Source organism: Vidua macroura, chromosome 27, assembly GCF_024509145.1.
Source record: "Vidua macroura isolate BioBank_ID:100142 chromosome 27, ASM2450914v1, whole genome shotgun sequence".
Taxonomy (NCBI): domain Eukaryota; kingdom Metazoa; phylum Chordata; class Aves; order Passeriformes; family Viduidae; genus Vidua; species Vidua macroura.
The window spans coordinates 681,163-708,131 of record NC_071597.1 but is presented as its reverse complement, the minus strand read 5'-3'; the positions used below and the strand labels follow the sequence as shown (position 1 = coordinate 708,131).

The window sequence follows — 26,969 nt, the reverse complement described above, 5'->3', positions numbered from 1 at the left end:
TGAGTTTAAAAAAAACAAACATGTTGGATTTTATTATTTTCAGACCATTAAAAAAAAAAAAAAAAGATTTAAAAAACACCATCTGATAGACCCACTGCTCTGCAAATACACATCAGTTCATTGAAACATTATGTGTTCCCTCAGTTGTTAAGTGAAGAAGTGGCCCCTGGCTGTTGCCACAATTCAGTGTATTTATTTGTGGGGTTTTGCTTATATAGGGCAAATTATGGCCTTTTCAATACATTTGTAGAGTCTCCAGAGGTTCTGAAAGCTCATGACAAGCAAAACTACTATTTTTTACCATTTGTGCCATATCAGTGACTGTCTGCTCAGAGAACATGTGCGTGTCTAAACGCTCTCCTGCTCTGTTCTGTGCCAGGTCTCTGGCTGAGGCCACACCAGGGTCTCTTGGTAGCAAATAAAGGAGTTAACTGGGAAAGAAAAGCAAAGGCTTGTTGAAAAGAATCCTGCACCACAGAAAAAAAAAATCCCTCATGATGTGTCATTTCCTGCAAGACTACACTGAGCCCTTTGGAACTGGATCTCCTGACATGCCACACACAGACCATGAGCAAGTTTCCACCACAGCAGAGTTGTCACTCTAGAAAAACAAGTTACACCAAAAACCCCTGAACCCCAGACTTTCAGCCTCACTCTGGAGCTGCTCCTGAGGACTGAGGGCTTTCTTTAAAAGCACAGACTGGGGAGGCTGCAGCAGAAATTGCCCTTGTTGACATGCAGTGCAGTATTTGTGGGACACAGGGGACTTTTGGAGTTGTTAGGTAAGGAGAAGCTCCAGGGGACACCCTGGGGAGGCATCAGGTCTTTGCTCCATAGTAAGAACAGGTCTGAATGCTTCAGCCACATTCCAGCCTCTCCAGAAAGCCAGTGCCACTGCCAGGAGCAGATCCCTCATGCAGTCAGGCCAGGATTGCAGCTCAGGTGAGACACCTGCACCACAAAGGGGCAGGAAGGGCCTTTGGTGAAAAGTGCCACTGTGTCCATGGCACCAGAACAAAGGGAGAAGACCTGATTTCTCATATAGAAACCAAAACCAGTGGTGTCTTTCTAGGGAAGAAATCAAGTGATATAAGCACCTCTCCACAGTGTAATATCTGTGTTTAGACACATGAGGTTCCTTTTCTGCCTGCTGCAGGACACCCTGTACCTCTACAGGCCCCTTCACATTGCTACGCTGATAACCTGACACGCCATTAAGCCCTGGCATCCTTTGGAGACAAGTGACAGAGGCAGAGAAGGTACAACAGGCGCAGAGCACGTTCTGAAATCAAACAGTACTTCATTACAGAGACACAGGAACTGAGTCTGATTATTCTTTCTTCTCGCCCTCCTCGGCGATGGGGTCTGCGGGCGGCTCCTCCACTGTTGCACTGTTGCTCTCTGAGCCGGTGTTGCTGTCGCTGGTTCCCTCCTCAGCTGTGCTGTCCACCCCTTCCTGCCCACTCTCCTTGTCCTCTGGGGTGGAGGTTCCTTCTTCACCGTTCTGCTGGTTCTCTGTACTTTCTTCTGGGTGAGGCTCTTCTGGAAAAATGTATTTCTCAGTGTCATTTACATGCCAATATTTATTTAGATTGTGCAATTAGGATTTAGGAAGAAACAGAAGCTATAATAAATCCAAGTATTCCATAGCAGTCACTTCTGTCACTTAGAACATGCAGGGACAGGCACAGCTCAGGGATCTCTCAGTGCTAAGGACACATGTGGTCCTGCCACAGCATCCTGATATCAGCCACAGCTGCCTGACCTCAGAATTCCAGCCATAAGAAAGCCATGCTCCTTGTTAAAGCAGAAGCACTGGAATTCAAACTCCTTGGCCCCTCTTTCTTTATGCTCCTGCTGTTGCAGCAGTGACTCACTGATGTACTAGTCACTGGGACTCCTGAATCCAGCACCATTTCTTACTGCCACTGTCCAGAGCACAAAGCAGCTGGAAAATTTGCCTGAGTGCTGCATAGGAAGCATTGCTGTTGCATCATCCTGGCTGGACACTGACAATGGGACAAGGAAACACTCCCAGTTAACCAAAGTCTAACTTCAGGTTTACTATTTTTTCCCCTGGGTACATCACACAGAAAGCATGACATAGGGCTCTGTGGTAACCTATCCTCTCCTCTTTTAAAAAAAGAGTAATTTAATGAGAAGCAAACAAATGCCTCTGTTGACCAAGACGCAGTGAACTGTTCTCCTCAGAGACCCTTTACTGTTGATCCTTGGAGGACTCTGCAGCAGATGCTCAGATGCAGTTACCTGTCTCCATTGGAGTGCTCTCCTCTTCCTTCTTCTCCTCCCCCTTGCTGGCTGCCTGCTCCTCCTCAGCTGCCAGGCTGTTCTGACTGCGCTCGGCTTGCTCAGCTGCTTCTTTTTCTCTTTCCTCCTGTCTCTTGCGAGCCTGTTCCTCAGCTTGAGCAATTTCAGCTGCAATTTTTTCCATATCCACTTCCACCTTCAAACTGCATAACTAGCAATTAAAAACAAAACAAAGGAAAACTCTTTAGCTCTTTTACTACCTCAGTTACCCTGAGAAATAAATCATCAGTGAATCCCAATGATGAGCTCATTATTTCTACATGCAGCACAGTCCCTTGTCATTTTACAAAGCTTATATTAAAAGTAACTACGGAGGGAGATACAGGCATATTAAGGAAAAAAAGGGGAGAGGGAATAAACAAACAACCTAAAACTTGTTGTTTGAATGCAGTCAAGGAGAGCAATGCCCCCTCCACAGTGACTTCAGGCCACCTTCCTCCAGCTGCTCTGAGTGAATTCACCCAGCCCAGCCTGGAGGCACTTCTAAACTGTACTGGCCCAATGTGCCCCTAAAGGTCACTGAAGGAGCAGGAAATCATCCTGTGCTTTGTACCACTCACACCAGGGCACTGCCCCAGCAGCTGGGCAAACTGAACAGAGAACTGAAGCACTTGCACCACTGTGGAACCAGCAGCTTCCTCAGAGTTAAGTGAGAAAAAATAATTGTACCCTTTTAAGCTCGTTGTTGAAAGATTCTGTGCTTTCCAAAAACTTCCTCTTCTTTTCTTGGTGACGCTCCTCAATTTGCAGCAGCTCAGCTTCGAGTTTACGCTGGAAGTGAAACAAACAGCAAGAACCTCACTGTGCAGTCACTTAAAAACTGGGCAAAGGTACAGCTAAGCATACAAATTTTCATATGGGTTTATTTTTAAATATCGGTCTAATACGTAAACATCCTTCTGCCTGCCTCTGATACCCATTAGCTCAGAAGTTCATACTGAAAAGTAGGAACAGTACGTGGGTCTGTGCAGCACTTCCAAGCATACTGTAAATGAAACACTGTGCACCTGAGGTGAAGCTTCCAGCATCAAATCTGCAGATTTCTTTCCTATTCTGCACCCCCAGGTCTGTGTATACATATCCCACAGATCTGTATATACACAGCTCACAGGTATAGACACACCCTCCACATCAATTATAGTCTCTAACACAGAAAGACCACAATTCACAGGAAAGAAGGACAACCACCCCCTCCACCCTCCAAATCTTCTGTAATTAAAAAAAAACCAAAAAACAAAATCTCTACCTAATTCTGGTCTCGCTTCACCCACACCCACACTGACCATGCTGAAAGGGTTCTTTTGGTAACATGAGTGCTTGGAAAACGCAGGCATGTGCCCAAAGCTGGGTGAAACATGAAGGTGTGACTTCACCACATATTTTGTATAAATTTAACTTTCAGTGAAAAAATGTTAGAATAGGGACAATTTACTGCAAAAAAAGAATCATTACAGACCTGACAGATGGGTTGTCAGGTATGCGAAACCACAACACTACCAGTACTTATTAACCAGCAGACTTTAAAAACTACATACAGAAGGTTGTGTGTAATAATGAAGAACTTTGGAACTAACACTTAGGACATCCCAAAGAACAAAACACAGCTTAGCATGGTCCTCTGGAACAAAACAGCACAGAAGGTGAAGTCTCACGTTCTGCAGCTCCCAAGAAATCCCAGGGATTAGCTCCTGGAGCACACAGAACATTGACACCCAGCAAGAACAGTCATGTAGGTAATGGAATGATCCAAAGACTTGGAGTCCAGCCCAAGCCCACGGTGTTTTTAGCTGCATCCACATCCTTTCTTTTTACCTGATGAACCATTAAGGACTGAACCTGGCGTTTCAGGACTTGCATTCTGGCTGTGGTGACCACGGAGCGGACATCGGGCACCACGCTCTCGCTCAGGATCTCGCTGATGAGCCGGTGGTTCCTCTGGAAGCGAGCCGTGGCCGTGTGCTTCATGGAGAACCCATCGTCGTAATCTGGAACAGGATCAGGAGCAGGGTAACTGCTTTGATCCCACAAAACGGGAGCCAGGTCTAATGACACTGTACCCACATTACCACTCACAAAAATCAAAACATGAGCCCTACCACCAGTAGTTGTCATGTCACAAAGTTCGCAGTAACACACACAGAGCATCAGGAAATCACAAAAGGAGACAAAGCGTGGCCAGGGCAGCATTTACCTGGCACAGCTGATTTCACAGGCATTTCCCAGAGCTGAAATTGGGACTGACCTAGTTATTCACTCTTTTGCTTTCCATACTTCCACAGTAAGAGGGACTATTAATACACCAAATAAAAGACCCATTCCTGATTAATCATGTTTCCAGAACAAAATGCCAGCAGGATAGTGACTCCTCTATAAATAACCGTTGTATAACAGATCAAAACCACTTATTTTTTTTAAACGCTGAGGACTGAAAACAGGAAGCAGCTCATCACTGAAAATTCACAGTTATGTATTAAAAGTATTTGATTATTTTTTACGAAGTGCATTTCTATAAAGAGAAACCAGTTAAACAACGAGTATGAATTATCTCCCAGAACAGAGAGATATCTTCCCACCTAGAGAAGTCCAGAGGTCTAATTTTGCTTTACATTAAGCATTCCTACTAGAGATGACTATCCCAACTATTCACAGAAATCTTAAGAAGCTGAACACCAGGCCAGGAGATACTACCAAAGAAGAGAACTAGTTAAATGAAAGTTTCCTTATTTCAAAGTGTTATATTGTATCTCATTTAGGTATCTGATTAAACTAAGCAAAAATGAGGTAATGGCTGGTTCTGCCCAAGTCTACTTTGCTCTGGTGGCACAGAACAGAATCTCAACTCCCCAGGTTCCAGCTATACCGGCATGAAATGTATTTACATAAATTTTGCAATTACCTCACACGGGGGAAAGTGCTGTTTGCTATGAGATTTATCTCAGGGGTGTGCTTTCACAAGGGGGAAGGAAAAAAAAGGGTGTAACTGAGCACATTTTTCACCCTCAGGTTTCAACAAGTATTTGGTGATGAATTTAAAGGCAGCCATGAGGTGTGTGAGGCTGACTTTTCCCACTGGGTGGGGTGCATTTCCTTGCAGTCAAATAAACTTTCAGAATTTTCTCATCAACTTGTCAGCAGCAAGGGCACCTCACTCACCAAACAATCTCAAATGACAGTTGTTGAACACATTCAAAGTTCAGGTGCTCTTAATCACACCAGAACTCTGCCTGTCAGATTTATGTGCTTCTGGTAATAAAGCACAACATTCCATCCAAGCCGGATTAAATCAGGCATCTAAGCCTTTTCTAAAGCATGTGCTAAAGCCATTATGGAGTGGTAAGCAGACTGATTTGGTTTGAACTATTAAGCATTACTTCACACTTAATTAAGAAGGGTTTGAATAACTTTTGCCACGGGTGCCACCTTACTTTTGGGAACAAAGTCAGCTGTATGGAGTAAAACGTGGTAATGAAAATCGGCATTGAAGCACCAACGCAGACACGAAGCCACGTGAAGCGCTGCGGAAGGTGCGCACGGGTGATTTTCTGTATCTCCATGGCCTGTCCTGCCATGAGTGTCCCACTGGGAGTGCACAGAAGCTCCTTACCATCGGGATCCTCCGCGGGCTGGATGCTCATGTAGGGCTCGCCCTTCTCCATGCGCGACTGCCGCTGCCGGCTCTCCTCTTCCAGCGCCGCCTCGGCGCGGCTCTTGGCGTTGATGTAGGCCAGGTAGGCAGGGGAGTTGTGGTAGGCCTTCATGGACTCGTTGTACTCGATCTGAAAAGTGACCAACACGGTTTGATTGCACCACTGGGTGATTCCCACCTTGCCACAACTGCGCTCTGTGTAACGCACAGTGCGGTTACACAGACAAAGCTGAATCTGAATCGTCTGGCTGAGATACAAATGACCAGATTCTCTCAGTCTTTCTTTTTTACAAATTAGAACTTCTACAGTAGTTTGTGTTTTAAAAACACAGATGGTTTTTAGGTCCTTTTCAGTTTTACTACTGGAAGTATTATGATAGCTTTGTTTTCTGAGATTGCAAATTCAAACACCTCAGAACATTTATGATCAAGTTCTGGTAAGATGAAATTAGCGAACACAAAATATTCTCAGTAATTCTTTGGAGTTCTAACTAAATCTGTGATTCTGACTTCTTATCTTTCCTTATGCCAGTATGTCATGAACCACTTTCCAAAATCACTTAAGATTTGTCCATTCTTTGACCCATCCCTGCTCTGGGATGGCACAGAAAGCTGCAGCCAGACTCCTGTCTCCTCCTGGCAGCAGACAGCAGCACTATTCTCACTTTCTTTGAAATACCTTTTCTCTTTGAATTGCTTTCTTTAATCTCATTTTTAAGATTTTGTACAGTGATTTGAGATATTTCCAATGAAAAAATGGATATAATCTATGATATATATGGATATAATCTATGATATATAAAGGTACCTAAAACGTTTGTTTATGATCAGGACCAGAATCCTTCTGCCTTGGCACAACAGAAACCAGCTGGCCCCTGCCCCAAGGAGCTTACAATCTAAACATCATTACCAAGGTAAAAATAGAATTCCTAGATTTTAGCGCTGAGTTTTGCAGAACTTCTCTATTGCCTTGGAGTAAAACCAGCTGAGATTTGACCAGGTAGCCAGAGCCTCAGGTGCCTGCCAGGTGTAAGCACAACACATCAGCTGGACAATTCTCCCTTTGTACCTGAGAATCACAAGAACAGTCTTGTACAAGTGCTCAACACTTACCAACCTAGACACGAGGCAGCTGTAATCTCTTGTCATTAAGATCAATAAAACCAAAACAAAAGCACAAGAAAACCCTACAAGTGGTAGCATTTTCTATTAAGAAACGAAACATTAATGCCACAGCGTGGAGTTCCACCAGGAAAACCAAACCCCACGTGACTGGAAGTCTCTTAGGAACACGTTCATAACAACAGCAGTAGTTGCAGAGCACCAGTTTTGAAAGAGGATTTTGGTGTTGAGACAATCTTTTCAATACTGATGTTGTACAATCAAATCCATTCATTACACAGTTAAAATCGACACTCAATTATAAATACTTCATTTTGAATTGGGTCTAAAAACTGACCAGTCACAGTTGATGCACAGTTATTTAAAAAATCTAAGAGACGTGTCAGGACAAACTTCCATTTAAGTTACATACAGGGCTCTCGTGAATGCCTCAAACACCCCTGCATGGGGAAGATGAATTTTTCTTCTCAGACCAGTTCCTAGAAGAATCAGCTGTAATAAACATCCCAGATTTCTTCCATTTACCTTTTCAGCTTCATATTCATTCAAATACTCTTGCTTCTCTTCATCAGTGAGATCTCGCCACATTCCTCCAATAATCTTGCCAATTTCCCATAACTTCAAATCAGGATTGGACGCCTTCACTTGGTCCCAGACCTTAACAGAAACAGCTGGAGCTTTACTAATGATATCTAAATACTTCCAAATTAAACATTTTATATTGTCATCTCAGTGTTCTTTCTGGAATCACCATGAAAAACAGGATAAAGTTAGGAATGAGTCTGGCTAAACTATCTGGATTATTTTCTGGGGCAGGAAGTCAGTAGGAAGCCAGCTACTGAACCAGGCAATTGCTGAGTGGCTTTGGTCTCATGGGAATATTGCCTTTAACCCTCTCAATTCTCTTCTTAAATGAACATCGCTGCATCTCGGGGAAAAAAATGCTACTGAGTAAACACATCCAGCAGTAGATTATGACAAAGAGACTGAGCTTTTCAGATCAGAATGTAACATTTCACAATATTTCAGTCTTGCTGATCAATCTGAGTTCCAACAAGTTCTGACTCCACCAAAAAGGTTTCTAACTTTATAGGGAAAAAAAAAAGGAGAGCTGCCAGTGTAATTTCTTGCTGCGCCACTTGACTTTTTTTTTTTTTTTTTTTTTTTTTTGTGTGTGTTGATGTTTTTTGGCCTAAGACAGTCATGCTGGTAAAGATACTTTACCAGAAGTGGAAGAAATTCCTTCTGGCTCACCTGCTTCAGCCAGGCTGCCATGCCCTCCCCATGCCCCATCAGATTCCAGACTCTACAAGAGTCTCTCTCCTACTTTCTGTCAAACAGTTCACAGAATAGCGAAGCAAACGTTGCCACGGGCTAAGGTGGTGAAGGAGAACATGCAAAGTCCACTCATTGCTACTCTTCAGTCCAGCTACAGCACTGCACCAAGCCCAGAAAACGCAAGGAATACTTCCTTTATATAAAAAAGTTCTGTCAGTAAGTCACAGGAACTTCTGAATGTGGCGGGGTGGATCCTTGTCAGCAGACAGTGGTAGGAATTAGCATTTTAGCAATTTTTCCCCCCAGAAATTGGCAACTGTGTGACCAGACTACTGCTGCCTTTGTTCTGCAGGGCAGACTCTGTACTTTACATCCCCTTAAGAGAGCGCAGGCTGTTAGGAGTCAACGTTTAGAAGCTGAAACTAAGATCATAGCAATTAATTGTTAGCACAAATGAACACTGACTTTATTACTGATGGACACTGTAATACCCACCTTCCGGCTGTACCTCATGTAGGGCATCAGGGGCTTGTCTGGGGGTTTGGGGGGCTTTGGAATGGTAATACCAGAGGAAGCCTATAAAAGAACCGGACAAATCCATTCGTTAATGGGATCGCTGAACAGCTTCTACACGCACTAGTTCTGGAAAACACTTATTCTTGTGCATTCACACACCCCCACCAAGAGAAGCAAGCAACATCACCAGAAAAATTACCCAGTCTGTAAGTGAACAAGCACTAGCTAGAGCTGGTCCTCACAGGAATAATGTAAGCTTGTCCTCTTCTCTGAAAGTTTACAGAGCAGTAACTAGATAAATCCTCAAAAGGGCTCCATGTTCTGAAAACTGAACTATATAGCTTAGGAACTGACATGGAAACACTAATCCCAGCAGGTTGTTTTTTCTCACTTCTGATGACTGATTTTATTTATCTGTTTTGACAAATTTAATGTGGCTACTGTACAGATTTAAAAAGATATGAAGAAAGTTTAAAAACATTAAGTTAGAGACATTATCAAATAATTTTAGTAACTATTTTTCTGCAAAATTTGTCATTGGTAATTTGGAGCCAATTAACAGACTCTTTATGAAAAGAAAACAACTCTATGCAGCTAAAAGGTAAATATGTGCTCTACTTGTAGCCAAGCTGTAATGAATTGTCCCAATTAGCCTGGAACATGCTCCTGTGCTCTGTCTTCCTTTGGCTTTATGCTGCCAGACAGAGTGCTGGCACCACACAAAAGGCTACTGAGCTTAAATGCTGCTGCTGGAAAGCTGCTGAGTCTCCTTGCATCCCCTCAACCCACAGAACTTCTGACAGGGCTTGCTCCTGAAACAGTGCAGTGACATCACAGCCCCTGTCAACTGCAGGGTCTGAAACCCTCCACTTTTCCAGCACTTCCACATGCCAGGAGTTCTATAAAGTGGGAGCATTTACATGGAAATATACAGCAGGTTCAAGATCTTTCAGGGCTGTGGCTGTAGATCAATATTTGGGTGTAGCCCAGAAGGCTCATGTTCAATACTGTTTTCCTCCTGACAGGGTTTGTTTTTTTGTTTGCTGAATTTATGGAGCTCTATGAACAATGCATACAGAACTGTGTATAAATAATGTGCATGAGGTATATGCATTACCAAAATGTATACATAGATACACATACAGATGGGTTGGAAAAACATTAACGGAAACTGTTTAATGCTTTTAAATTAAGAGGGGTTTAAAGAAACCATCCATATACTGGGATATGCATGGCAGACCAGGCTGTGTATGCTTGTGACATACAGAAACAATGGAAGTTCTCAGACAAAACCTGACTTAGTCTTGTATAAGGAAAGTATCCATTCAGACAGTCAATTCCAGCTTTTAGGGGAAGGTCCTTTCTGTAAATGCTTTAACAAATTGGATGAACTTCATATATTAAGTTTGAAAGAAGGTTTGTATGAGAGGCATAAAAAGACTACACTTCTTTAAAAGCACCATGTATTTGGTCCTTGAGAAATTTTTGTATCACCTTCCAAACTGATCAAAAGTTTTGAGGTACAAAGTTCTACATAGAAAATTCTTAAAGTTGTGAGATATTTAAGAAAATATCAGGAATTTACTCTGTTTCTGTTGTGTTATGAAAGTGTTACATTCCCACTGTCTATTTTTTTTCCTAACTGCATACAGTGCTAGGACTTGATTCATGTTTGAAAGAAGCTGTCACCTCCCTCATCACTTGTCTCCATCTCACTTTGTTTACTCCATGAAAAATGAATGTAGCATCCATTTCCCACACACTGACACATATATGAGCTGAAAGGATTCTCTTCTATTATCAACATCACACTTTTGTTGAAAAAATAATGACTGAACTTGGGACTGTGCAGTTATTACCAGAGTAAGACTAGAAAGAAAAATAAAGGGCTGTACCTCTTGCATGGCTCAACAGGATGATGCAACGACTATCAATGATCTTCAGCTTGCAAAATGTTCTTCCTTACTTTTGTACCAATGAACCTCACCAAAAAGAGCAGTTCCCTCCCTCCAAAAATTCATACCCAGCTACAGAAGCTTTTCCTATTCATGCAGTGGTCACTGAAGACCAAAGTCTGTCTTTTTGGATGTCTGCATCATACACCATTACCAGTTTTCCCTGTTGAGTAAAAACCCATTTTCCTGCAAAAGGTTTCAGAGTGAAGGGGAAGGGGGGGAAGGTGAGGAGTAAGAATCAGAAGTTGGTTTTGGTTTTTTTATAAAGAAGTGGCAGCAGCCAAGACGCTGAATAACCTAACCCTAAAGCCATTTCTGGTCAGCTCCTGGTGTTTGCTGGAGGATGTAATAGTTGATTCTCCTACCGTGACCCGGCTGTTGGTGCCCGGGTTCCCTCCCAGCCTGTAGTTGTTGTAGGCCAGATGGCTGTATGGATTGTATCCCACAAACCCTGGGGTGCTGGGCATTTGCTGATGGAAACAAATGAGACAAAAACACGAATGAGAAATGAGATCAAACGAGGAGAACACAGAAATGAAAATGAACTGCAATATGGCATGCAAAAGCAACCAGAATTCAAACAAGCAATGAGGTGTAGCAGTTGGTGTCTTCCCAACACACACAACTTACTCCAGTATAAACCTAGTAAGGAAACAGGACTTTTAAGCAAATGTGTCACTACAAATTTCTGTCTGAAATTGGTGATTTTATTTCTATTAACTGTGTAGCTCATTTAAACAAGTACTCTGTAAATTCAGGTCATGGCTAATAAAGTTTCCCAACATAAGCCACCAAGGAATTCAGAAAACTCTTGTCTCCCAAGGGTGAAAGCTGGGCAACACAGCACCCAGTGATGGGGCAGAAATCCCCAGTACCCACATTTATTACACCAATGAAAATCCCTGCCTGCTTTTCTTCCCAGAATTCTGCCTTCGCAACAAATAGAGCAGGGGAGGAAGTCTCTCAAAGCACCATTTGTGCTCCACTGGCAGTGGCTGAAGACAATTCCCAGAGACATCTCTCTGTTATAAGGCAGGCTGTAGACTGACAGAGCTGAGGAACTCTACATCTGCAGTAAGACCTGTAAGTTAAAAACTTTAAACTAGTCTGAACAGATCTCCAAATCCAAGATAATTCAGAAGTTAATTAATACATCTTCATTCATTCATGAAAGTGGATTGATTTGTTCTCACCTCAGACACACAGAAAAAAAAAAAAAAAATCTTGTTTCTTTGCATTCCCTTCTCATTTACAATGGACACTCAAGTTTCATCAGGTTACCTGTATTCCCCTCCTCAAATAAATTTATTTTTTCCATTATCATCCCTTTCCCAGTCAGATTTTGTTGGAAAAATAAATCAGCTGTTTAATGGCAATTGTGATTAAGTCCTGACTGTGGTGGTTCTATGATTCCATGAGGATTCACAAGAGCCTGGAGTGTTTCTGGACATTTAAATGTCATTCCCACAGTGTCCCACTCTCCAGCAGCCCTAATACACATTCCAAGCAATCTTTCACAGGGATTCGCTGACTGGACCTCTTCCAAATTACAGTTATAAAAATTTGACAAGTAGGTTCAGGACTCTTAAGAACCAAGGTATGACACGTACAAACACTGAACAGAAGTGTTTTAGGAACTGACTAAAAGTAACTAGGAAGGTTTCAGGTCAATGCAGACACACTGCAAGAGTTTATTTCTAAACACACAAGTGCAGAGGAAAATTATCCTTTAACAGTCAGTCTTCAATAGAGATTTTATTGCCAAGCTTTTTAACTCAGTCACAGCAGCTGATGTGCTCATCTGTATGCCTGGGCTCATGACATACACATTCACTACTTCATAAGGCACTGTTTTACTACAGTTCTTTGTATTACCATAACAACAGGCTTTGAATATGTTGAACTACACCTCTTCAATAAAACCAGGTGACAATTGTAATCTCCGTCTGCTTAATTCTTTATTTCTGCAAGACAGGATTTAAATGTTACCAGGAACTACCTTACATCATGGAGAATTGCATGGAGAATTTTTATTTCAGGTACAGTACTGCAGTTTTGAGAATTACTGGGATTTTGTTGACTGCAGCACCTGGAACTGGCTGTGGAAGAACAAGCAAGGTTATTTGGCTACTTTGTGACTTGCATTAACAGAGCACAGACCATCATGTGAAGGACTGTATAAAATATAATACAAAATAAAATATGCTTGTAAAACAGGCAATGCATGTCACTGGTTGCAGTTCTGGCATGTGCTTCATGTACTCTTCTGAAGGACTGTACCACATCAACATGAACCATTAAACATCTGTATCCATGCTATATCCCAAAGGAATCACATGTGTATGCACAGCTTTCGATGCAGGAATCCAGTGGTCAGAGTGGATCCATCATGTTCCTTCTAACACTGCCACAGATCTATTTCACTGTGTGCAAAATGAAAACTCTGAGCAAACTATGAAAATCAAGTTTTATTTATATAAACTTATAAAAACATAACTTGTATTTATGTACTATATAATTTTCAAGCCTCTTTCTGTAAAATATGGCACAAAAAATTGGAAGGATCACATTCCTTCTAACTCCCATTCTGCAGAGATCAAGGACACACTACTGGGTAACAGTCTTCCAATTCCCTTTGGTAAAAAAAATTCACTGTAGAATCTTTGCTCAATCTTCTGCACAAAGGATTTGTCCTAAAACTCAAACTATCCACAAATGTGACCAAAGATGAGCATTTACTTTCAAACAGTTCCTGCCCACAGCACACTGGTACTGCAGCACCTTTGTACATCATCCAGGAACGTCACTGGGTGGGATTCAAAGCTCCTGTTCATGTTTTCCTCAGTGTCAGGGCAGGCCACTTTACTAGAAAATAAAATATTTCCCATGCCCTAGACTCCAAAATCCCAGTGATTTCGAGGAATGCAAGACTAGCATCAGGAGCGTTTCATTATTCTGATCCAATATAACAGGATGTTTCATGATCCTACATTCCACTCAAATGCAAAAAAAAAGCACCTCAGTGCATCTGAAATTGGGAAAAATGCACTGTCTGCCCATGATCTGGGCACAGGCTGAGTAGGACATTTTACAGTCAAATATACCAGTTGATTGTTAACTATTCCAGTACTGCTGCAACCCACCGTGAGTCACTTGAGACAAGTGACTGCTCACAGAAAACTCAGAGTCTGTGAGATCCAGCCTTAGAGGCAAAACAAGTTTATTCAGCTTCTCTTTCCCAAACTTCTCAAAAAAGGATTATATTAATTTAAACAATTCATATCGCATTAATATCGTGTTTCCCATATTGGAAGGTGATGCAACTCCGTAATTATTGTTCTAGGAAGTTACTAAAGGCCTTGTGTTAATGAGAAAAATCACTATACTTACAGTTGCAGGAGCTGGGGTGGGAGGTGGGGCATAGGATGGCCTTTCTGTTAAGACAGAAATGTAAGCACATTTTTTTTTCTTGAAAATCTGAACGAATTCTTAAGGCATCTGCTATGGCCAGTATTTTTAAATGATTTTACAAAAACAAGCAAATTCTACTCTGAAAGACTTTGTGTTTTGCCACTGAACAGCAAAAACCAACACTAGAAAAACTAAAGGAAGAAAAATCTAAATCCCCCCATTATTCTAGTCCCAGCCTTTTATTCAAGCACAAGACTGAAGAATATGAAATTCATTTATATGCACATCAATTACATGGAGGGAAAGCAAAAATGCAGTCCAACAGGATTCAGAAGCTGTGATATCTGGATTTCCTACAAAAACAATATGCCAGGAATCAGCCACAGCAGGAATTAAGGCCATGAGTTTAGTCACTACACTTGCTAATTTCTTTTAATGCCAGGAATAATGGCATCATCTCACAAATAGGTTCTGCGGAACCAGATCTGTAAAACATCAAAGTTAAAGAAAGAAAAATCTTAAAAAAAAAACTTACTTGACATTTTGATAGTCAAATTTTCAGCCACCTGACATTATATTTGTACTTCTGCAAGACAAAAGAATATCACGCTAGTAAGTGTTGTGCCTTTCCCCCCACCAGATATTTGAAGCTTCGATTGTGATCGATACCAGTGATTATCAAAGTTCGTCAGTTTTGGAATACAGACAAAAGCATTTTCAGAAACCAAGCTGTTATCTCTTTGAAAAATTAATGGATTTTCCAAGGAATCTAACCTTAAATAGCTGTGTAAGAGCACACAGGTTTAGGTCACCTTCATATTAAAGGGTCTAAATATATTTTGTGCTCTCAGGAATAAAAAGAACATACCCCACTATTTTACACTCACTGATTCAGAAATCTGATATTAATACGTAAATGACCAAATGATGTATTTCCTTTACAGAGTACATAACAACCACCGAACCCCGCAGCTGCGGTCTGACAGGCAATTCTTAACCTTTTAGCACCGAACCCGGGAGCGCGTCAAACAGCGCTGTAACAAAGTGGTTTTTCGCCGTTTCTCTCCAAACCACGCCACGGCAGCTGCAACCTCCTTCAGAATCCCTTACAAACGACGTGCACCGGGCTCGCACACGGGGCTGGCTCGGGGAGATGGAGCAGAGCCTGAGCGGGCCCAAGGCGGCCACCGGCGGGGTCCCTCGGCCCCGCCGCTCCCTCCCCGGGCTCGAGGGCCCTCCCGAGCCCCGCAGCACTGCCGGAGAGGGGCCGGGGCCGTCCCGAGCCCCCCGCTCAGCCCCGCCGGGCCCCCCGGACTCACCCGCTCGGCGCGGCCGCGCTCCCTTTGTTCCCACAGGCCGGGGCGGCGGCGACGGCGCCTGCGCACTCCGCTCCGCACTTTCGACGCGGTGGCCGCGGCCCGCCGGTGACTCCCTGCTCACTATGGGGGGACCTGTTCGGTTGCCCCGCGCCCCGCCGAGGGGCCAAGGTCGTCCCCGCACCCTCCGGGACGGCGGCGATTCCAGGGGCCGCGGCGAATCTGCGGGCTGCAACCCGAGCGCCGCGCGAGCGGCGGCACCGCCCGCCATTAGCGGCACGGACGCGTTGCCTCGCGGGGTGTCACAAGGGCTCCCGAGGCGCCCCCAGACCCTTAGTGCCCAAACACCGCGCTCGTCCCCTTCCCCCGCGCCGGGAACCCCGGTCACGGTGCCCCGAGTGCTGGCTGCCGGTGGCGAATCTGCGGCGCAGAACGGGCGCGCAGGGACGGCCTGCGCACGCTTCGCGCCCGCTGCGCTTTAGCGCCTTTTCCCCCTCACGGGCTGCGCGCGGCCCCTGAGGCGATTTTGGCGCCTTTTCCCCCTCACGGGCTGCGCGCGGCCCCTGAAACGCCCTGGCCCCTGGGCTGCCGTGAGTCCGCGGAGAACGCTGCGGAGTCGTGTCCGAGCCCGAATAATATCCCATAAAAGCAGCGATGGAGTCAGGTGAACTGTCCCGTCAGTGCTGCGGGATCCTGGTCTGTGCAGAGTGTGGTGCGGAAAGGGCTGTTTGGGATGGCAGCGCTTCCAGAGGCGGCTGAGTGGAGCGGGATGGGCTCTGAGGGCAGCGGGAAGGTGCCGGTGTGTGGGATAATGTCAGAGGAAGGGGAAGGCGTTAGAGACGGCTGTGAAGGCAGCGAGATGGACCCCGGGTAATAAATATGATAATATATGATAACTGTCAACTAAATCAGCCTGACCAACTCAAAACACTCTGCTGCTGAATCAGACAGGATTATAAATTACCCAGTAGTCTGGGAGCAGTGGAATTGCCCACAATTCCTTGCAGAAATCACACATTTATCACACATAGGTAAAACCCTCACAAATTTATCACACATAGGTAAAACCCTCACAAATATCAAACAAGGTGAAGCATGTGGCTCTGAGGGTGTGAGGAGGATGAAAAGTTCCAGACCTCAGAATTCAGCTTTAAGAGCCCTTTACACTGAAAATTGTCAAACTGACTGAATGAAATATGAAAACTTTGGCAGTGAAACTTGAAATTGAAAGTTTGATGTTGAAATGGAATGTTTGACATTGAAATGTTCTCACATGGCCAATAAGATGTATTTCTAGACATTCATGAGGGAGAATTTGGGTGGATCTGAAGGAAAGCCAAGGGGGATGGTACCTGCCTAACCCAAAAGGATGATAGAAGGTGAAAAGAAGAAAAACTAACTCGAGTTGCTGCAAGTTGGGTCCATTTTTCTTGATGCCTGCAGTTCCAGTGGCTCAGTTTGTTTTCATGCTTAAATAAACTTATTTTTATGAACAAATAAAGAGACAGGAGCTCTGCCCTCATCTGCTTAGATTCTGCTGACTGTACCCAAAATGGACATTTGTTGCCATGCAGCAGAATAATCTGTGACTGCAATTTCATATTAAAGCATGAGTTGAAAAGATTCCTCAGCCAGCAAAATATGTCACACTAGTTCACCAGCTTCACTGGGGCAGGAAAAAGTAAAGAAAAGGTGAGAAAATACATGTAATACATGTAAGAGATGAAAAACAACCTGGTTTTCCCCCTGCTTTTGACTAGGTTCCCCCTAGTTTCATACATTCACTTCTAGTTTATTAATAACATGGTTTTGCTGATAGTGTAAATTGCATTTAATGTTAAATTAAAAATTGAAAATTTAAAATAGATATTAATTATTTTAAAATTTAACTTTAATCTTAAAATTTGAATTATTGCAAATGTGTTTCTTTTTAAAACGGAATTATTTATTGTGGTGTTCAAGTACATTTATGGAAACTCACATTCCATACTAATAGTTCTAAATCATTATGTTTTCAAAGCCATCAGTGTATTTCCTACTTTGTTTTATTCCCCTTTTTTTCTTACTATGCTCTTTGCCTCAATTCCATCTTGTGATAGTGAAAGGTTTTGCCAGCGTACACATTTTAATATCCTGTACAATATATAAGTAGTTTTACTGATTTAATGGAATTGTTTACACTGCACCATGCTCACCAGGGGGGAATGTAAAAACTAATTCTTGCCCAACTGTTTTAATTACCAGCAGTTTCATAAGCTCTGGAATGAGGACAGACATTCACTGGGAAGTAGATTGAGACAATAAAACTTGTTTTTACATCAGCTGTTTGCAGGTGCTGGTTGGCAGAGGCTCAGCTGGTCTGGATTTAATTAGAACCACAGAAATTAAGAATTCTCTGCCACAGTATTAAGCTTCAGTGTTATTTTTTTTAAAATTCAGCTTTAAAGTGACCTAAAAATGAAGGAGAGATGTTATTATTTTGATGCCTATGTGGAGTTCACACTGATACTTGTGGAAGTCAACTACTTTGTGAACAAAAGAGAGTTCTTTACATTTTGAGAGATGGAATCTGTGAATAATGCAAAAATAGATACTTACTGAAAGAGGTGAAAACTTAGTTAAAACCAGAATGCCCACTTGAACCAGGCCTAGAGTAGGAGAAGCTACTGAAGTCAGTAGCAGGAAGTCACACGTGAAGAAAATAGCCAGGGTGACTGGATTTACCAGGAAAAAAGAGTAAGTTTTGTAGCAGAGGGACACTCACATGTTATGGTAATGATTCTGAGGGAATTTGTGTCCTTCTAATTGCAGAGAGGATCTTAGAAAATTCTTGTTACAGTGCTACAGATTTTCCTATCTGCAACTTTCATTTTGCATTTTTCTTTTACTCCTTTCCACTTAAGGAGAAGACATTGACACACACAAAATATGCATAGACAAATTCCATTTTAATACTGTTTTATTGTAGTACTATCATTTACTTTGGTAAATTCGTATCCCTGTTTAAAGTGCCTTAAAGCAATTAAAACTTAGTTTAAATTCAAGTATTGTAAAATGTACAGAATCTAAGCACAAAAAAAAGCTGCATAGTGAAAATACTGGAGCAGGCTGATACATTCAGGATGCCAAGTACTCAAGTGGTAACAACATCAGCTCATGATTCAGGTTAAGGATAATTAGCGAGTTTGATACAGTACAGACAGGTCAGGGCAATATTGATGCATTGTTCTTACCATGAACAAAGGATAGAAGCATAAATTAACTCTGAAAGGATCTGCAGTATCACTTTTGTACACATGCCATAAGTAATAAGGCAGATAGTGACACTGAAATCAATCCTTTACATGCTGCTGTAATCCAGCAAATCCTCTGTGTGGATTCTCCAGACTCTGAGCCCCAGCAGTCCCGGTGTTCCAGTGGGAGCTGTGACATCCATCCTCTTCCGAATCCTCACAAACAATCATTCTTGTCTTCATACAGTCTTGTTTGAGTCTTTGTTTGAAATTTGTCCTGTAAGGTTTTAAAGAAGGATGGCTGTTCCTCAGTGCAGGGTTTCTGTTGGGGTTTGTGTTTGCCCATAGCTACTTTGGGTAGGAGTGGGGGGTACTTAAGGGGTCTGGTTGAATTGTACTTTGAATTTGTAGCCCTTATTTTTCCCAGTCGATTTGAAGTAGTAACAGTTGTACCCTGGTGTAACAGTGACTTGTCACATGGACTAGATCAACAGTATCACTTGCCTGTAGTGTTTGTCAGAAGATAAATTTGTTAAAGATATTTTAATGCACATTGTTATAAAAAAAAAAAAAAAAAAGAGGAATACCAGCATTCAAATGGTTGTTTGATTCCTCCCATTTGAACAATTAGAGAGTAATTTCATTTGCCTTGGCTAAGAGACTTGTAGTGGACACATAAGAAAATGATTGATTTTTCAGGGGAAATTACTGCTTCAAAATCAGCTGAACAATATGGCTAAAATGTTACTGGATTGTAGCAACACTTTTAAAATGAATGTATAGGGATGTAGAGGAAAGACATTTTTGCTCAGTTGTTGCCTGAAAAAAGGGAATTTAAAAATAATAGCCACTTTTAAAAGAAAACTCTTTGTTAATAGTTCATGTATTTTAAGAGCATTTTCATATGTAATTTTTGCTGTTAGAAAGTATTATTTTAAAATATATTTCTAGAAGTATGACAGCTGTGATATAAATTATTGCAGGGATTCACCAGTCATTATATGAATGTAATACTGAATAATTAAGAGAAGCAAATAGGCATTTCTCATTTTTGGAAAGAGAACAAGTTCTCTTTTACAAAGGCAGAATACGTCAAACTATAAAGTTCTAGTTTAATTTTTGTAATATTTGGTGAAAATCTACAAAACAACAACAATGAGAATATGAAAGGGCTGCACCCAGAATATAAAACCAGTAGAAGTTGGGTTTCTTGGAATCGGAACCCCCTTGCTGTTCACCCTTTCTTTTAAAGGACTTAAATGGTTTTATTGTATTGATCCAAGTGCTTGGTAAGATGTTGTGGTTGTAGCAGACAGCAGCCGTGGGAGTCCATCTACAGTTTATTTCCGGAGCCCATTGTGGATGCACTTTGAGGGAATTGGCTGAGGTTAAGGTTTGATGGATGGGATGCTGCAGGATCTCCTCATCACCAGCCTGACTTCAATGTCGGGGAGGGTTTTCTTTTTTGTGTGCAAACACCCTTCCTCTGTGGCTGCCAGGTGGAGATCAAAACGCAAGGAAACGGACTTTTTCCTTAAGCGAGGGTTGTCCTTAAAGAAAGAACCTTCCCATTCCTTAATAACTTCATCCACTTTTTCTGTCCTGAAACAATAAAGAAAATATATTTATGATTTATTAGGCTATATTAGTTACCTATCTTCAGAACTGCTTTTGAAACAGAGAGACAAATGGCATCATAGTCAAGTTATTTTATGTGGTACTGAGATACCAGAGGTGTCTTTTTTTTCCAGGTTCATTCTCCAGAGAAGCTAAATAAAGTGTGAGGGTTCATTATGTTCTTGTTTTTGTACTTTTAGGTAGACATGGCTACAAAACCATTGCTCCAAATACTTTAGGCAGTTTGTTTCCAAGGAGAAAGTTTGGAATCCAAGCTCAAAAATTTTGCAAGAAACCTCAGTACTGTAGTGGGCAGGACAGAATTCCTGCATCTGAAAACCTTCAGAATAGGGAGGAGAAAATCTAGTTTAGACTCAAACCTCAGAATGTGAAGCTATATTACATTAAAGAGAAAAAAGGGCAGAAGTAAAATAGGGAGAATTGAAAAGCCAGCTGATCCAGGATTATTGAGGCACCCAATTCCTGTTGATTCAATTCTCTATGTGTGTGTCAGAATTCAGATCTGAAAGTCAGGCTCTGGGGCCTCACCCAGCTGAGTACACTGCACTCAGCAGAGTAGCTCCATGCAGATCTGAGTGTCGGATGAACAAAGCTCGTGCACAAAAATAAACGTCACCTACGGGGTATGTCTGATGGACCTTATGATGACATTAATTTTTTTCAGCAGCTAATTATGGTTCAGTGCTAGGAATGGCCCACCACAGTGTGTTTAAAGGTAATATTAAATTAGTCTACAAAAAAGCTTAAAGGGCAGGAGGGGGAAAAAAATTGAGGCAATCCAATACTATTAAAGTAATTTCAGGTGAATAACATATCCTTACAGACTTTCACATGCCTACTTGGGAGCCAGGCTCTCCCTCCCCTGTTTGGGGAAACGTAGGAGTTTCCAGGGAGCAAGTTGGAGCAGCTGAGCCTGAATTTATGTGCATAAATATGCCCCAGAGGGACTTCCCAAATTCGGTCTGGGCTCTTTGCTTTCAACCTTAGTGAGATGAATTATTCATAGTTTCATTCTTAACAGAAATAGAAAGTACAAATCAGAAGCACCAGCATGGTATTGTTTGCTTATGAAGCCAATGCTAATAAAAAGAACTTTTAAATGTAATGTATTGTTAAACACTGCCATTCAGTGCACCTTCAGGAGCTCTCATTGTGCTTCTGGAACTCCTGGGCTATGTGGGCACGATATAACAGATACCAAATAACGGAAAATTCAAAGCTACTGAAACATAACCTCCACCCTTTACTTCCAATTGTTATTTTGTGAAATTCCTGTTTATCTTACTGTACAGTGCCATGAGCTTCAGCACTTTCCTTCATGATATTTCCATCTAGGATTGCTTGTTTTGTCATCAGTTCCACCTTCTTTGGTTTGTGCTTCTTTACACTCTCTGTAAAAGAATATGCAGGTATACAGTGCAGGTATGCAGAAAGGCAAGGGCAGTACACAGGACCTGGAGGTATTTCCCATACATTGGAAAAGGTCCTTTTTAAATATTCAGGAGCTTGTCAGTAGTCATGAACAGTCAGGACCAAAATCCCTTAAGGAGAAGATGCCTGAAACTCACCTGAAGGCAGCGTAAATGTGATCTTGCTAGTGCTGGGTTTTTTGTCATCCTTCTGGGCAGGTGTTGAGCAACGGAACCTACCAAAAAAAAAAAAAAAAAAAAGAAAAGATTACAGGCATCTAGTAGTATTGAATTACTTTAATTCCTAACTTGTTGTATGAACAGCTGTGAGTAACTTAAAAATGTGAGAAGTTCTGTTTGATCGTGGTAACTATTTGTTGGGATTTCTCATTCTGAGCCCAGAACTGGAGGAAGTTTCTGCCAATATCTGTGCAGTTCCCTGCAGGGGTCTGTCCTGGTGTGAGACATGAACTCCCTGCCCAGCCCTTCACCAGTGTGGACTGGCCTCCTGCGCTGTGACACCCGAGGGGCCCCAGGACCCCAGTGACCCACAGTGCCTCAGTGAGGCTGCAGTGACTGAGCTGCTCTTTGCAACGTGTGAGAGACACTGAGCACCACAAAGTGCCCAGTCAGTGAACCTACCTTATAATGAAACCTTTTCTAAGATTGTATGTAATTCTTAAATGTTTTGTTCATGTATTTGCAATTCTGATTATTTGAGACCTTCAGAAATGGAAGACAAATTTGAGATCTTTTTCTCTAAGCAGCAAGTACCTGCTCTCTTCTTGCTCCAACAGACTGCGATATGTCGCTATCTCCTCCTCCAGCTTCATCCTCGTGTTCAGGAGAATTTCATGCTCTCGAAGCTGTTTCTCAATTCCTCTTCTCACTTCCAACAACTCTTTCTCCAAGCATTCAATCTCACCTTCCAAATTTTGTAGCTGCATGTGGTACTGCTGCTCCGTGGCCCGCAGTGAACGTTCCAAACCCTTTTCCTGTGAAATTGAAGTCATATTTTAAGATTTGGAAAGTTTGTGTGCAAAGATGTTACAGACATACATGGTTTCATTAAGAAACTGTATTTTTATATCAGTTCTTGTAAGATTATTCTTTAAGAACAGGAGTAAAGCTTTCAAGGTAATACTTTGACTGAGAAATTTTCCAGTAAAATCTGTGGTAATTTAAAATCAGGTGAAAGTGTAGCCACGTCTTGCACAGCAGTCTACTGCCTTGAGTTTACAGATCTCTGATTTTACAGTTAAACAATGTCCAGCTCAGTGCTGTATGAAGTGTCTGTGTGCTCTTAGAGCTTTCCTTTACTGCTGAATTGAGCAAAAGCTGACGTTTTGTCACAAATGAATTGATGAATCTGATCCACACATTAAAAAAGGTCATAAACATGTGGTGAATTGGTAAGGCAGAATGACCAGGAGTTTGGTGAGGGAGTATCATGCAAATATGTGCTTGGGAGGTATGAAAACAGGACACCGCGTCTGGAGAGGCAGATACTGCTCCAGAACATGTGCTGGGTCAGTGTGTGTGAGTGAGGGCTCTGTGAGTGTTCCTGTGATGGATTCCTGCAGTATGGTGGCTGTGACTGTCACAGAAATTGACTCTGGGATAGTTTGCATCAAGGACAAGACTTTTTTTTTCCGTGCAAATTCAAGTTTAATTTCAGACTCTTACCACAGCGTGGAGAGACTCGATTTCGATCTGCATGTGGTGCCATTGCCGTCGGGCTTCACACAGTTCTGCTCTGGCTGCCTTTAGTGCTTCTGCATCTTTGTCCATTCTTTTACTTGCACCTTCTTCTAACTACAGGGGACATACAAAAGATAACAATATTAAAAATATTTGAATAATGGTAATAAATTGGCACATAAAAATGTCTGGTTGGAATTTTTGTTGGAGTTGTATAAATATGTGAAAGCTCACAGTGAGGAGTTAATGTTTTCTGTATTATGTAGAGGGAAAGCCCTTATTCCACTGTGTTTGATGGGAAGTGGTTGGCCACACCTCTATCCCTGGCGCCTTTGTCCTAGAGGAATTCTCATACAAATTACCCAATTGTATTGAGACTTTACTCACCTCTGGTGTAAGGGGGCTTAGAGATGGTGCAGATGGTTCAAGCTTCCAAGTTTGAATAAAGTGCTTTGATTTTAATGCACTTTTGATTTCAGGGTTTTGGTTTTTTTTCTTTTTATCCTGTTAAAAGTAGTTTAAAACCACTCCTGATCACGTGTGGGGTCATTTTAGATTTAGACTTGTCTTTGATTTCAGTAGTATGTTCCTGCATGTAACTTCCAGAACAATTGCTTGGCTTACAGAAGTTATTTTTCATTTTTGATTCTGAGTTTCCCTGCAAGTGGTGAAGATGCCCTAAGCCCTTGAAACAGTACTTGATCTTTTGCATATTTTACTGCTTTATGCATGTTCTTATGATGACATTGACTTTAAGAAAATAATCTCTTTATTTCAGGTCTTATGAACTAAAAAAAATAAGGGTTTTGTTCCCCTGTACATACTGACTTATTGCCACTTTACCAGATGATAATTTTTGTGAAAAATCTAGGTTTTTCTCATCCACAAGTGAACCCCCAATGTTTCTTGCTTCCTCTTTCTTGTCTGGGTGCTGCAGAATTTGTGTGACAGGATCAAACCAATGTGCATTGGCTGCTCTGTGCCAACACAAAGATAAACTTGGCTTCCCTGTCGGGTGTGCAGCTGCTGTGTGTCTGGCACTGCTGGTGGATCAGCCAGGCTGCAGCAGAGGCTGGCCTGTCCTTAAAACAAACCTCTGGGATTCCTGCAATACCTGATTACAAGGTGACAGAATACCTGATTCCCCCCTGAATTTATTTACATTTGATGGCTCAAAATTGTTTTGCCATTTGATTTCAGTTGGGTTTAGAGCTGTTTGTATGTAAATCCCTAACAGCAGCGTTGTGTGTTGGTAACATTTAATCAAGCTGTATGAGAGAGCAACTGATATTTGCTGAAGAGCAAAACATAGTTTTTACTGTGAACAATAGAAAATAGTTCCTGCAAAGGTACAGTGTACTTTACTAGAGGGCTAAAAATGGCAAAGATTGCTGCATATAAAAGGATTCTCTTCAGGATTCTTTTTTCCTCTGAAATAACTACATGGAGCTAGAGGTTACCCTGTTACAGCCTATGTCATCATCCTTTAAATCCCAGCAATAGCCCGGCTGCAGGGACAGAAAAGTATCCTGATGAATTACACAGCATTCGTTCAGCGTGAATCCATACCCTTGACAAAATCTATTTCCGATTTTTCTAGTTCACATCTTACTGCGGTAAAATCCACGTCCCTTCCCCAAAAAAACTGCTGCATTGAAAGGAATTACTGTACCTCATAGAGGCTGCGGGAGGAACTGTACGGCCAGGGAATGGCTCCGTACTCTGCAAGGTGTGTGGCTGTGAGGAGGCATTACCTGCGTCCTTGCTGAGCTGACGGTCTTTATCTGATTTCGGGTGATGAGCGATTCATACTTTGCCCTGATCTCTCGGCGGAGCCGAGCCGGCTCCATCCTCCTCCTCCTCCTCCTCCCATCCTCCCCGGCTCCCGGCTCCGCTGCCGGCGGTGCGGGGCTGCGGCCGCGGGGCCGTTAAAGCGGCAGCGGCTCATTTCGGGGAGCGCGGGGGGCTCAGAGCCTTCAGCCCATCCTGGCAGCAGGTTAATGCAGCAAAGGATAGCACGACAATAACTATTCATAAATCGTGTGCCGAAATGAATATATCAATGTCTTTATGTTTTTGTTACTCTGTAACTGTGGGGTTTTATAACCTCAGAAACGTGAGGGTAATAGAAAGCAAAGGATAAAGTTGCAGCTGCCCAGCATGAAGTGCTCTGGCAAGAGGACATGGACAGACAGAGCCTCCCAGCAGCATAGCTGGGTTGCTGGCAGTGCCGCTGGCAGGTGCCTCCACCATTGTTTTCAGAATTTCCATCCCTGGAGGTATTTGAGACTCAGTGAGATGAAGCCTCGGGTGTCTGACCTGACCCACTGTTGAGCACTGTCCCGTTTCAGAAACGAGCTGGGCTCCTGGGCATCTTCTTTTATGGGCAGAAACACAACAAGGAGGGAGAGGAGCCAGCACCACTGGTGGTGAGCAGTGCTGGTGCAACTTGTGGTAAGGGCTTTGGCTCCTCTCCTGCAGAGGGCAAAGTTCTGGTGAGTGTACACTTCAGACACATCACTGCTGTCAGGAAAAGGGTCTGGGTTGTCTCTGACGGTGTTTCAGAACCTGTGCCAGGTGTTGGTGCGCTCAGTACACACAACACACAATGTATGTGGGGTTCTTACCCCTTTCCTGACAACTTCCAGGCAGGTCCAGCACAGGTTGTCTGGTGTGCTGTGCTTCTTCATTTCCTGCTCACTGGAGCACTGTGTGATCCTGATGATCTTGTCTGCTAAGAATGGCTCTTACCTATTTCATTTTACCTCTTGCTTATTTAATTTTTTTTCCAGTAGTGCATAATACCAGATATGCAGTAAAAAAATTTCCAATTTCAATAGAAATTTAAAATTTAGCAAAGAGATAAATGCATTTTTTGGCTCTAAATGAGAATATACATCAATGAAATGATAAAACAGGCAGTAAACTTTCACAGACACACATCTTTTTAGAAGTCACAGTATTGTACCACTTAAAAGTCTCCTGGTGTAAAAAGGCTTCCCCGTTCTTGGCTGTGTCTGTTGGCACATGTGAAAGGATCCTGTGTTTGGATTTTCTTTTCCTTAGCTGACTGTCTTCCAGTTGACATGGACTGAGATGGAAAGGTTTTGTTGTCCGCTCTCTTTTCTACAAGTGTCTCAATTATCCTTGTTCTGGATATTGTCAGTGTTTGTCATTGATGGGATGAGAGCAGTTACATACAAAAACAATTAGGAATGCATCAGACAAACACAAGGTATTGCACTTGGGATGGTATAAACTAATGCTTTCCTTTTCTACCTTTTTTTTCAGGAATACAGGGAACACCTGGCTATGAGATTTCTGAAGGCTAAAGATAGGTAGGTGTAAGCAAGTGCATCTTTCCTAGGACTTATGGAACTTTGAATTCTAGCTGCTTTCAATGTTCATATTTTATT

At 42.3% G+C, this 26,969-nt stretch overlaps 3 protein-coding genes and 1 long non-coding RNA gene across 13 annotated transcripts; 2 read left to right on the top strand and 2 right to left on the bottom strand.

Annotated features, from left to right (window-relative positions):
• Nucleotides 1-15,665, bottom strand: SMARCE1 (SWI/SNF related, matrix associated, actin dependent regulator of chromatin, subfamily e, member 1). Of its 7 annotated transcripts, none has more exons than XM_054000250.1 (11): nt 15,576-15,665; nt 14,792-14,842; nt 14,236-14,279; nt 11,211-11,315; nt 8,870-8,950; nt 7,622-7,753; nt 5,933-6,104; nt 4,141-4,313; nt 2,998-3,099; nt 2,269-2,479; nt 1-1,542 (listed from the first exon to the last, which is right to left on the bottom strand). In XM_054000250.1, exons 2-11 carry the CDS (start codon nt 14,796-14,798, stop codon nt 1,331-1,333), a joined length of 1,239 nt encoding a protein of 412 aa, XP_053856225.1. In that variant the 5' UTR covers nt 14,799-14,842; nt 15,576-15,665; the 3' UTR covers nt 1-1,330. The 7 variants fall into 7 exon arrangements, with proteins under 7 accessions (XP_053856225.1, XP_053856227.1, XP_053856226.1 ...); XM_054000252.1 differs by having other exon boundaries at nt 1-1,539; XM_054000251.1 differs by lacking the exon at nt 15,576-15,665 and adding an exon at nt 15,255-15,342.
• Nucleotides 9,761-13,061, top strand: LOC128819867 (uncharacterized). 3 transcript variants are annotated; one of them, XR_008440773.1, is made up of 4 exons: nt 9,761-9,827; nt 9,916-9,994; nt 11,768-11,928; nt 12,885-13,061. It is a non-coding gene; the product is annotated as an uncharacterized LOC128819867 (long non-coding RNA). The 3 variants fall into 3 exon arrangements; XR_008440774.1 differs by lacking the exon at nt 9,916-9,994; XR_008440771.1 differs by having other exon boundaries at nt 9,761-9,916.
• Nucleotides 15,410-26,969, top strand: LOC128819866 (basic salivary proline-rich protein 1-like). Of its 2 annotated transcripts, none has more exons than XM_054000259.1 (2): nt 15,410-16,236; nt 26,845-26,969. In XM_054000259.1, the coding sequence occupies exon 1, from the start codon at nt 15,410-15,412 to the stop codon at nt 16,052-16,054; it is 645 nt and encodes a 214-aa protein (XP_053856234.1). In that variant the 3' UTR covers nt 16,055-16,236; nt 26,845-26,969. The 2 variants fall into 2 exon arrangements, with proteins under 2 accessions (XP_053856234.1, XP_053856233.1); XM_054000258.1 differs by lacking the exon at nt 26,845-26,969 and adding an exon at nt 16,634-17,347 and having other exon boundaries at nt 15,410-16,603.
• On the bottom strand, nt 19,371-25,403 carry KRT222 (keratin 222). The gene is made up of 6 exons (XM_054000257.1): nt 25,308-25,403; nt 23,539-23,667; nt 22,627-22,847; nt 22,012-22,088; nt 21,729-21,834; nt 19,371-20,407 (listed from the first exon to the last, which is right to left on the bottom strand). Exons 1-6 carry the CDS (start codon nt 25,401-25,403, stop codon nt 20,194-20,196), a joined length of 843 nt encoding a protein of 280 aa, XP_053856232.1. The 3' UTR covers nt 19,371-20,193.